This window comes from Melozone crissalis, unplaced genomic scaffold (assembly GCF_028551555.1).
Source record: "Melozone crissalis strain CALT ecotype California unplaced genomic scaffold, PUWL_Pcris_2 ptg000132l_1, whole genome shotgun sequence".
NCBI lineage: Eukaryota > Metazoa > Chordata > Aves > Passeriformes > Passerellidae > Melozone > Melozone crissalis.
Window position 1 is genome coordinate 137,892 of NW_026535905.1, and position 11,887 is coordinate 149,778.

Genomic DNA, 11,887 nt, shown 5'->3' on the forward strand with positions numbered 1-11,887 from the left:
GATGTGTGCAGGGGGCTTCCTACATTCTGTAAGAAACAGCAAATCTTGTGGTTATTGGCTATTGTTTTTACTTCAATAGTAACAAGAGATTCTTGTCAGGCCTCTCCCTTAACTGTGTGGGGGTGTACGAAGATACCTTGAAACACACCTCCCTTTAAGGCATTTTAAGTTGCTACATCACTGTCTTATTAGAAAATATTAGAAAACATTACATAAAATACACCAGGAAAAGCAAAGAGAACCTCAACCCCGACGCTTAAATAAAACAGGCCATTTCCCTGCTTCAGAAAGACGCTGCCCTCATCCAGCAGAGCTCTTTTACATTCATGAAGAACTGGAATCAGTTCCCTCTGCCAGGCCTGTGGAGCATGACCTCGAGCACGGACAGTGCTTGGGGCCACGGGCAGGGGCTGCGCGTCCCGGCGGGGCCGGGCCGGGCCGGGCCGGGCCGGGCTGGGCGGGCGCAGGGTGCGGGCTCGATCCGGCCCCGGCCGGAACGGGGACGTGGCTCGGGGCTGGCGGCCGGCCAGGCGCGGAGGGGCGGGAGGAGACGGAGGGAGGGGCGGGGACCATCCGTGCGAGGAGAGGCGGGTCCCGCCCCGGCGGCCCTGCCGGCCCGGCAGCGCCCGCGCCGCGCATCCGGGGGTGCGGCGGGAACTGCCGCTGGAGCGGGGGGAGCTGCCCCTGGAGCATCCGGGGCCGCGGGGGAACCACCGCTGGAGCGTCCGGGGTTGAGGGGGGAGCTGCCGCTGGAGCGGCGGGAAGCACCGCTCTCCGCTGGGGCATCCGGGGCTGCGGCGGGAACCACCGCTCCCGGGGACCCCGGCGCCCCACGGGGCGCAGCATGGAGAGCCCCGCGGTGACCTTCACACTGGCCTACCTGGTGTTCGCCGTGTGCTTCGTGTTCCCGCCCGACGAGGTGCGCTCGGCGGGGCTGACGGTGCAGAGCCTGCTGTCCGCCTGGCTGGGCAGCGAGGACGCGGCCTTCGTGCAGTACCACCTGCGGCGCAGCACCGGCACGCTGCTGGCGCACTCCCTGCTGCCCCTCGGTGAGTGTGCCCCGGCTCCCCTGGAGTGAGCGCCCCGAGCTTTGTAACCAGCGGGCTGCACCGCTGCACATGCACTCACAAAGGAATTGCGGTTTGAATACGGACTGGGGAGCGCGGGGCTGGAGGGCAGTGCCAGGGAAAGGGACCTGGGGCTCTGGGCAGGGGAAAGCTGAGGGTGAGCCAGCAGGGCCCTGGCAGCCAGCAGGGACATCCCTGTGCTGGGGACATCAGGCCCAGCATGGCCGGCCGGGCAAGGCAGGGATTGTCCCGCTCTGCTGGGGCTGGGGCGGCCTCACCTCGAGTACTGGGGCAGCTCTGGGTGCCACAAGGTAACAAAAACATCAAACTGTCAGAGAGTGCCCAAAGGAGGGCACGGGGAGGGTGAAGGGCCTGCAGGGGAAGCCGTGTGAGGAGAGGCTGAGGGCACTGGGGCTGTTCAGCCTGGAGGGACAGAGAGGAGACCTCAGCGCAGTCACAAATTCCTCCTGAGGGGAACAGGAGGGACAGACACCGATCCCTGCTCTGTGGTGACAGTGCCAGCACTGAGGGAACGGCCTGAAGCTGTTATTTTATTCAACAACCGAATTCAGATCACTATCCTTTAGGTATGTAATTCTGGTAAAAATCACTGATGCCTAAGAATTTATCTCAACTTGCTTGAGACGAGAGGCTTGAATTTGAAGTGATCCAGAAATACAATACCTCTCTTGGAGGTGAGCTCACTAGTTAGATAACCATATGGTTATGGGGTATCTGCTTTTGCAGGTGCTTAATTGTTTTCTGAAAGTATGTTTTTTTTTTCCTTTTCAGGTTATTACCTTGGTATGTGCTTTGCTGCACCTGAAAAACATCTTTGTTTTTTCTACCTGGCTTCAAAAGAGTGGAAAACTTTCTTCTTCTTCGCCGTTCTCCTGCCAGCAATCACCAGTGCCCTGGCATATTACTGGTCACGGAAAGGTTGGAATAATCATCCGCTAGCCCGGACACTCGCTGTTCATGCCCTCCCACAGTCGGGCTGGAGGGCAGTGGCTTCTTCCATCAACACAGAATTCAGGAGAATCGACAAATTCGCTACAGGAGCGCCAGGAGCCAGGGTGATCGTCACGGACACGTGGGTGATTAAAGTGACCACCTACTGTTTACATGTTGCCCAGCAGCAGGACATTCACCTGACGGTGACAGACTCCAGACAGCACGAGCTCACCCCAGACTCCAACGTGCCCGTGCAGTTCCTGACCATCCGCGTTGCCAGCGTTAATCCCTACGTCAAGGCATTCGATATCCGGTAAAACAACTGCTGAACCTGTTCTGTTACGTGCATGCTGTTTGATGGTGCTGAAGGAGCACTTCTGTGACCAATCTGGAGACTCATCCCTTCCTTTCTGGTCCCTGCCTGGTGTTCAGTGCTGCTCTGTGTGCACTTCTGCCATGCAATGTAGGGAAGGTTGTTTAGTGCAACACTGAATACACAGTGGATAAACAAAGGGATTGGCCTCTTTGATCCATTCTTAGGGAGAGGATTGTGCTGGATGCAGAAGGAAGAAACTAGATAAAATTAGGTGAGAGATGGACAACAGGAATGAAAGGTAGAATTTTTAGTCTTTTAAATTTTGGGTGAGGAGAAATAGCTATTTTGTCTAAAACTGTCTGTTGTTCATCCACGACACTGGATTTTTCTTTGTGTTTAAGGCTCACAATTTCATCACTGCTCAGAAGAGCGCTCACTGAGCTCCTGCAAACCAACTGCCCCTAAAACAAGGAAGAAATTTTGGTCCCTTTCTGACTTATGTGTTCTCATAGGAGTAAATCATAATAATTGTGAACTGTTAGGGCTTGTTTTGCGAGGGCCCATGCTGTTTATCTCATTGGTCTCTGTGTAACCAGGCTGAAGTACAAGTTCAACAGAAACCTCTGCATGCTAAAGTCTTTGTTGTTGTGTTGTTAAAAACCATCTTGGTGCTCCTAAAATTATATTTGCAAAGGTATCTTTTTGCTATAAATTTGTATGTCAGGAGCATTTATTAGGTAATTAAAAGCATGCAGATCACCAGACTTGTAGGTGTGCAAGTGGGGCAAGCACAAGGAAGGCAAAGAGGTGATTATGGTAGAGATCTAGGTGAACAGAACTCAGGACAAGAGGGTGGTTAAGGTAAGCATGACAATGCAAAGAAAAGAGACTTTTATAGACCTGTGACAGTGATGACTAAATTAGTATTAAGCAACTAATGATTTTCTTCTGCAAGCACTTCAGTGCCAGAGTACACCACAGCTGAGAAAAACATTACTTGTTTGACAATTCCTTTTATGGAAAAAAAGTCCTAAGCCCAAACTGTATTTTGTGACTAAACAGAATAGCATCAAGAACAGTGTTTAAAAGCTGTTCTAATAAGATGTCAGCGATAGTAAATCTCTGCTAGAATGTAGCAGAATCATACAGGGTCATTGTATATATCCAGAATCAAATACAGTGAGATGTTTCTGGAAGAACAATGCTTTTGTGCAGGTGGGCCACATTTCTCTGCATGTTCGGTGTGAATTGTTCCTCTCGTTATAAATGTCTGTGATTTGCATGGACAGCATCTGTTAAATGACATTATCCTGTAGCAGTAAAAACTAAGCCAGCCTTGCATTGTGCTGGGCTCTGGGAATTCAGAGAGTGGTAGGAAAATGAGGGCAATCTTCCAGGGACTTCTTCATGAAAGCTGTTTAATGAGTGGAAGCATTCAGTTGGAGAGTTTTGACACTACAGTTCAGAACTCTTAAAAAGGGATGACAACAGGACTATATCACTGTAGGATCCTGTGTGAGGTCTCAGGTGCCACTTGAGTGCTGTGGACATCACTTAAATTTAATTTACAGAAGCAGCTGGTGTGATACACAGCTTGCTGCAGCCTTAAATCAGCAGTGATTTGTGACCTTTGTGAAATTTCTGTGATTTAGATTGTATCATAAAATCACAGAACCTGATAGATTGACATTCCTCTGCTGCTTTTGTAGAACTGTATCACCTTGTGATGTCTGCTGCATGATACAACTAATTTCTCCTAATTAAATTCTCCAGGAGTTTATAATTGAGAATTTAGATATTGTCTAAGTAAAGAGGCATTAAAAAGGTGACAGAAATGGTGCAAACAGCACTTTGCAGTTAATGCATGATTTACATACCTACATGGCTTTTGTTCATGCTGATTAATTCAAAATCCTTTATTTTTGTATGATGTTTTAGCTGATCTCTGACATACCCTGCTGGCAATCTTACACAGGTATGAATGAGGACAGCATGTTCTGTTGACCAAGTTGTGCCAAAACCAATAACTAAATAGCAGAAGAAAACAAGAAAACGCAATTCTGTGTACTTATTCTGACGAATAAATGCCAGCTTTTCTGTGGATTCACTTCAGATGTTAACCTCTGCAAGGTATTTGGCTGGATAATCATGGTAACATTTTGCTCCATTTTCTCTTCTTCAGGTTGAACTCCACAGAGTATGGGGAGCTCCGGGAGAAGCTCCGTGCTCCTATCATCAATGCAGCTAATGTTGTCATCCATCAAAGCCTTAGTGATTTATTTTTAGAAACCTTTACATCTCTGGTGGAAATAAACCAGACATACCACGTTCCAAGCACTCAGGTGAAACTTTCTATCCATGTCAGACTAACAATTATACTTTCAATATGGATGAGCCTGTGATTACTGTGTAAATGATAAATGTTTACCTAGGGCTATCTCCAGTGAATTATTAAGAGAATTCATTGTTTTGAGGTTAACAAAAAGGTTTTTTTTAAATATGGATTAAATGACAAATTATGATTAAATTATATTTATCATGTGATTACCGCTTAATAATCCTCATTTAATAATCAAGCAATATTCAGCCAGTAATTAAATGGTAATTGAACAGCAGTTGAACACCCTGCTACTCTCTACATTTCTAATAATTCAGCTAGCTTGCATACAATATGTTTGAGATCTAATATAAACTCTTACCTTTCTGTAGATAACAGATACCAAGTGAGGGATCTCTTGATCCCTTGAGAGGTCTCCTACCTACCTGAGGCTGCTCTACAGGAGAGCTCCATGGGCTTGGGGGCTGCAGTCACTCACTTAGAGTCTGACTGGTGGTTAAAGTGCCCCTTGGTGGGGGTGTACAGCTGTAGGACTTACAGTTTCATCTTGTGATACTGATAAGCCCCTGATAAGACATGGCCTAGATTCCTTAACTTCCTGAGAAGATACAGCCAATCACAATTTTTTTAGGGTCTGCACAGCCAAGGCTGACTCCAGTCAGGCCTCCTGGTCAGTGATGCCAGGAGCCCAAGTGCTCTTTGCTCAGTCAGGGTGATGCTTCCTTCACAAATGCTCACCTGCTGTGTCAGTAAATTCATCACAAACCTTAACTCGGGCTGCTGCTTCTGTTCCTGCTCTACAGGGAGCAAACTGTACTGTGAGCATGATGGTTTTGAGACATAAAGTCCCCCTGTAATAATTGCTACTAAAATGTTACATGAACACATTTGGAAATGATGGCCTTGCATTTGCAGAAATGCAGGGTCATCATTTATGGGGAGCCAGAGCCACCGCTGCTGTTGCTGGTCTTTAGGCAGTTTGCTCCAATACAGCTTGCTTTTCTAGACAGCCAGGTTCTGCTGGATCTACTGCTGAAATAAACTAATGATTCTTAACTGGGGTTTGTTTTGGTTATAATTATTATGGCTATTATTATATGGTTTTAATTATAACAGCACAGAGTCCCACTTCCAGTAATAGTCACAGAGACCTGGTCATTATTATACTTGTGCAGCAGCTGGAAGTGTGACTGCAGCACTGTCCAGTGCATCAGAGGGAACCAGTTAAACCAGTACTGGTGACCCTGCAGGGAGTCTGTGCCCACTGGTTCAGCTAATGGAGTGAGGGGTTGGTATCTTTGGTAGTGTTGTGCAGCTTATATGGTTTGTGAACTAGCTAAAATAAAACTGCATCAGGTGTGTCTGCACATTATGTTGTGTGTGTGATTGCACTGCCAGCAAAGAGAGATGGTCACAGTGAAGATATTAAAGTTCCTTTCTTGCAGAGCATTTAATTTGTGACACATTTAAGTGGCAGCTGAGCTTCTGAACTTGGGTTTGACATTGGGTGATAAATTACATCACAGATGATAAGGATGTTAAAAATACTACATTGAATCTTTCCCTATTCTGAAGCTCCATTAATATGTTGAAAAAATTTGTTAATCTTTCTATGCTAGAATTTTTCCTGCTTAAAAGCTAAGGCCTAACTTCACAAGTTAAAGCTGAGTAGCTTGTGTTCATGTGGATCTGCTCCACAGCCCAGCTGACAGGGCAGCTGAGCAGACACTTGAGCTGACAAAGGAAGAGTCACTGGAGATGGGAAATAGAGACCCCATAGAGAGCTGATTTTTGTTCCACCAGGAGTATTTTGAACAGATTCAGGTCTCTGTGCCTATTCAGTGTGCTGTCTTTTGAGCTGTCAAGTTCTTGGACAGGTGGAAGATGTGGGAAATGCTAATTACTGTTTATTATTTGTAATACACTTCACAACAAGATACTGTCCCCATGTGCAACTGCAAGTTCATGTGGCATAATTAACTGTGGGCAAAATCAGTTATTCCAATTTTATCCAAGAGAAATTAAGTAAATTTCTGGACCTTCAGGTTGTGCATACTTGTGTTCAGTGCAGCCCTGGTTTCTTCATTTATGTCTCTTAATTAGAAAAATGGAAGATAGGAACAGCCATTTGCTGTTTAAGCGTTTGTTTTCCTTACTTTATACTGGTCCATTTTTTTGAAAAATAGTTTGAATGACAAAGCTGACTGCTTGCTTACCTTGCTGTGGCTGCTGGAAGCTCTTCAGAGAGTGAAAGAACATTTATTTTTCAGTCATTTACGCTTAATCATTAGTGTCATGCAGCAATTCTGGGTTTTCTGCTCAGAGAAAAGTTTTGCTGTCATTTGTTAGAGAGTGTTCTAGTAAAACCATTGGATACTCTCAGATGGGGCAGTCCTGCCACAGATGATTTTCTAAAAGCCTTTGAAAAAGCAGTAACAGGAACCTTTGTGTGCGGTTCCCAACTCTGACGGTGTTTCTCCTCCCTCAGGAGCTGGAGCCCTGCATAGGCTGTATGCAGACTATTGCCAACATCAAGCTCATCAAGAACTGCCAGGAGCCCAACGAGGGGGAATGCCAGCAGTGCTACTGCCGGCCCATGTGGTGCCTCACCTGCATGGGCAAGTGGTTTGCCAGCAGGCAGGACCAGCAGCACCCCGAGACCTGGCTGTCCAGCCAAGTGCCTTGCCCAACTTGCCGAGCCAAATTTTGCATCCTAGATGTTTGCCTAATACGATGAGTAGTGAACTGAGTATGTTTTAACTTTTTTAATTTGACTGTGTTTCATAGTGGCTTTGGTTTAAGGCCTGCTAGATCAGTTTCTGAGACTTCATGTTTGACCAGGGTACAAACTCTAAAGGTTTCTTTTACAGTGTTGAAAACAGATGTAAATCTTTTCAGTTCCTTTCCACTTTTACCTTATCTGTGGATTTTACTCACATGATGTCAGCTTCTGGATTTTAATTTTCTTTAAACCCCTGTTTTCCTTTCTTACATTTTGGATGGAATAAGGTTATCCTTCTATATTTGCAGTACTGTTGTTTTTTCAGGTTTTAACGTAGGTTAAATTCTTTATATTTTTAAATTTAACTTGGGTTTTGATTCTTTAATAAAGGGCTAACTGAGAAAATTGCTTTGGTTAGACTTTATTGCTACTTTTGTTATTCTTTAATCCAGTTGTAAAATTATTATTAATCTTTGCAGTTGTTTTTCAAACAAGTGCACCAGTTGTGTTCCTTCAGCTGGAAGGAGGTATTTCCACTACATCTACCACAAAGGGTTGCAGTAGGCTGAGAAATGTAATTGCTGAAGATTTACAAATTCTGTATGGATCTTTTATTCCATTAATTTGCCTCTAGCATACCTTTTGATGGATGACTTTATTTCAAACAGAAAGGATTTGTCAACCCATTTACCTACACTGCTAATACGTGGTTAAAATCTGTTGGTTTCCAGGTGCTACATTGCTTAGGGTTTCAGTGTTCTTTAGGTGATGGGACTTTTTTTACATACATTTGAAGGGAGTGCAGCAAACATCTGAGCTTTAATTTGTAAATTAATATCACAGGTCGGTCAAACAGAGAAAGGAATACTTTAAAGCTTTGGTCTACAAGAATAAAACCTCTTAATACCTCTTACCTGAATAATCACAAGGATCTTACCAGTAAATCATGGGCAGAGGTGGCATGCCAGTGATTACCTGACAACCTCTTGATTACCGGTTTGAGCAGGAACAGGTGGCAGGATGTAAAAATGGTACAAGTATTGGAATCACAACCATGAAACATTTCATGAGTCTCAGCTGAGCTACAGGTGGTGAATGCACCTACCTGCACTTGCAACCAGCCTGGAAATGGCTGCAGGCAAGAATCCATAGAGGGGTAAAGAGTTGAAGACAGATCTGGCAGCATTGCTTGAAAATTAACATTTAATTGTTGGATTTTAACTTTGGGATTTTTAAATAATATTCATTTGTAAAAATCCAAACTGGTTGAGCTAAAGAACATTTATTGCTTCAGCATATCTCAGTTGCTTTATATACAACATCTACTATACAATTAAGTAAATTACCTGTTAATAATAGTGGCTTCTGTTTTCCATTACCTGCTGTTTTGGATTGTATGGATGTACAGAGTGAAAATTTGACACTGAGACAGGTTGTGTGGATTTATCTGTCTTTTCCAAAGAGATCTTCAGTGGCATGTCACTCTTCATCTGAATAGAATTAAATTGAGTTCTGGAGTTTCAGACAGATCTGTTGGTAAATCTGAAAACTAATAAAAAATCTAGGAGTCAATTAGCAATTGAATTTAAAATATTTTCTTATTACTTCTGTGGGAAAGTTATTTCCAGATTTAAAGTGGTCCATGCAGGATTTTTTAACCATTGGAAGGGTCTTGCAGGGCAGGGTGGTGTTGTCTGACATGCGCCTATCACTACACAGCAGCCTTCACAAATAAGCATTTTGTAACATTTGCTTCTGAAAAGTTTACATAATGTGGCACTGATACAAGGGATTGGCCCTTGAAATTGTTGCAGAAGAGAGGGTAGGATTTTGGAGATGTAGTTTTGCCACCCCCCATTCAGTTCCTACAGCACTTTGCCTGTTCAGAATAAAAATGTTCATTGTAAAGAATGTGAGGCTAAAATCATAAAAGGCCTTGAGAATCTCAGATGCTGGTAGTTGCAGATGGTTTTAGGGACTAAAGCCAGGTCAGTTATCAATAATATCTCATGTAATAAAAGCTTTAAATTCCTAATTGCTACTGCAGTGGAATCTACTCTGAGTTGACTGGAAGTTTTCACTTCAGTGGAACTTTGCTTTTGTTCATCCTACCTCTTTCCTCAATATAAAAGTACAACAGAGTAACAGTCATAAATGTTTTATACCTTTGCATCTTTTAATGCACAGAAGTGCCTCTTAGAAAACTTAGTAATAATTACCAAAACAAAATTATGATTTACGTTAATGATAATACCTGACTTATATTCCTTAAAACAAGTCATTTTCTCCAAGTTCTCAGAGTAATCTGACATGGATCTGACATTTGTGAGCTTCTTAAAAGCTGTGTTAAAGAAACAACTTGTTAAAATTCCATATGAACATGAAAATAATAGAGTACAAAAATAGGCATTTGTTAGTGTGATAGCTTCATCCAAAGAGCCACAAGGCCATTTCTTTAAGGTCCCTTCCAACTCAGACCTTTCTCTGATAATATAAAACTTGCTAGACTGCAGCTAAGCACCATTCCCTTCAGGACAAACCTCAGTAAGACTGAGGTTGTCAGTGCCATTTTTAAAATTTTAAATTTTAAATGTTTGTGGACTTTGAGCTGTTTAAGGATCTGAGATATAAATACTCAAGCTCTTAAAAGGATTACAAGACATTTTCTTCCAAAGGCATCCTGCAGGATTTCTCATTTGTGGTTTTTGAGGTTGGTGGGGTTTTTTTGCTTGATAGCTTGCCTGTTTAAAATGAACAGTATTGTTTGGATAGCCCTTAGGGAAAAGGCTTAATGAATACATGCAGTTAATCTTAAAACGCTCTGAAGAGCTCAATAAAAATACAGTCAGTTCTTTGTAAGACTTCTGGTTTTAATTTTAAAGTTATGTTTACCAGGTAAAACTTTATATGAGTGGAAATCAGTCTGGCTTATCTGTATGCAGTGTCTTACCTGAGAGCATGGGAGTAGATACAAATAGGGCTTAAATTCTCCTGAAGGTGTTCATGGTAAGTCCTCCTTGGATGGATTTTCCTACTATAGCCTGAATGCAGAGGGTTGCATAAATGGAAGAAGGTGTGTATGAAATCTCTATAAGAACCTCAGGGGAAAAAAAGCCTCCAAATACTTCTCACAAGTACCAGATGGGAAGGGGTGACACTGGATGTCATGAAATCAGCAGGGGCAGTGACTAAAAATTTGTCTTTTCAAGGAAGCACTGGCATTGTAGCAATGGTGTGTCCTATATAAAACATTTACTTAATCATGACCTTGCTCAGATTTATTACCAAGCACCAGCAATAAAGAATCTATTACATTCCTGTATCACATTCCTGTAGTAGTGGACCTATTGGAGTGTATCCAGAGGAGAACCATGAAGATGTTCAGAGGGCTGGAGCACCTCTGCTATAGAGACAGGCTGAGAGCAGGAGGCATTCAGCCTGCTGCATTCTCTTCACCAAGCCTGGAGAAGAGAAAGCTCCAGGGAGACCTTGGAGCACCTTCCACTACATAAAGGGTCTCCAAGAGGGCTGGAGAGGGACTTTGACAAGGCCATGGCAAGATAGGACAAGAGGGAATGGGTTTAAAACTGAAAGGTATTAGGTTCAGATTAGACACAGGGGAAGAAATTCTTTACTGTGAGAGAGGGGAGGCACTGGCAGAGGTGACCAGAGAAGCTGTGGCTGCCCCATCCCTGGAAGGGATCCTGTTCATGGCCAGGCTGGATGGGGCTCTGAGCATCCTGCTCTGGGGGAAGGTGTCCCTGCCCATCACAGGGAGTTATAAGGAGATGGTCTTCGGTGTCCCTTCCAACCCAAACCATTCTGTGATTTTGTGAAACTAGCTAGCCTGCAGCTAAGTACCATCCAGTCAGGATAACCTCAGTAAGACTAAAGTTCAGAGTGCTTTTCTTAAATGTTTGTTGACTTTGAGCTATTTAGGGAATTGAGATATAAATATTCGAGCAAGTTATCTTTAGGGTCCTTTTCAAGCCAAACTGTTCTATGATTCCATTAATGGTATGAAATGTGGGACACATTCCTGTAGCGTGTACACTGTGATGGCCACCAAGCCCTCACGACGTCTAGGAGAAAAATTATTTGTCCCAAGACGAACCCTTCGCTATTGCGTGAGGTAACGCCGAGATGTGGGTTTTCCAGGCACTTGCGGGCGGAGTGGGCCGGGGATGCAGCCAGAGGGAGGGAGAGGGTGTGAGGGCAATGCTGTCCCTGGTGTGAGGGAAGCTGCGCCCGGGCCCTCACAGGGACGCAGGTCGCTTTTCTCTCCTCCGGACCGAGCAGCGCCCCCTCAGCACCATCGCCGTCCTGGGCTATCCTGGCCGCGCCTGCGCTCCCCGCGGGAGGACGGGCCGCGCCTGCGCTGCCGCTGCAGCCGGGCCGGGCCGGGGCCGTGTTGGGCTGGGCCGGGCTGGACCGGGGCCGGGCCGGGGCAGTGTTGGGCTGGGCTGGGCCGGGCCGGACCGCCGCCCGCC

General features: G+C 44.7%; 1 protein-coding gene across 1 annotated transcript; it reads left to right on the top strand.

Annotated features, from left to right (window-relative positions):
• Positions 1–770: 770 nt before the first annotated feature.
• On the top strand, positions 771–7,468 carry TMEM129 (transmembrane protein 129, E3 ubiquitin ligase). The gene is made up of 4 exons (XM_054293226.1): positions 771–1,049; positions 1,860–2,334; positions 4,520–4,679; positions 7,164–7,468. The coding sequence occupies exons 1-4, from the start codon at positions 845–847 to the stop codon at positions 7,410–7,412; spliced, it is 1,089 nt and encodes a 362-aa protein (XP_054149201.1). The 5' UTR covers positions 771–844; the 3' UTR covers positions 7,413–7,468.
• Positions 7,469–11,887: the final 4,419 nt, after the last annotated feature.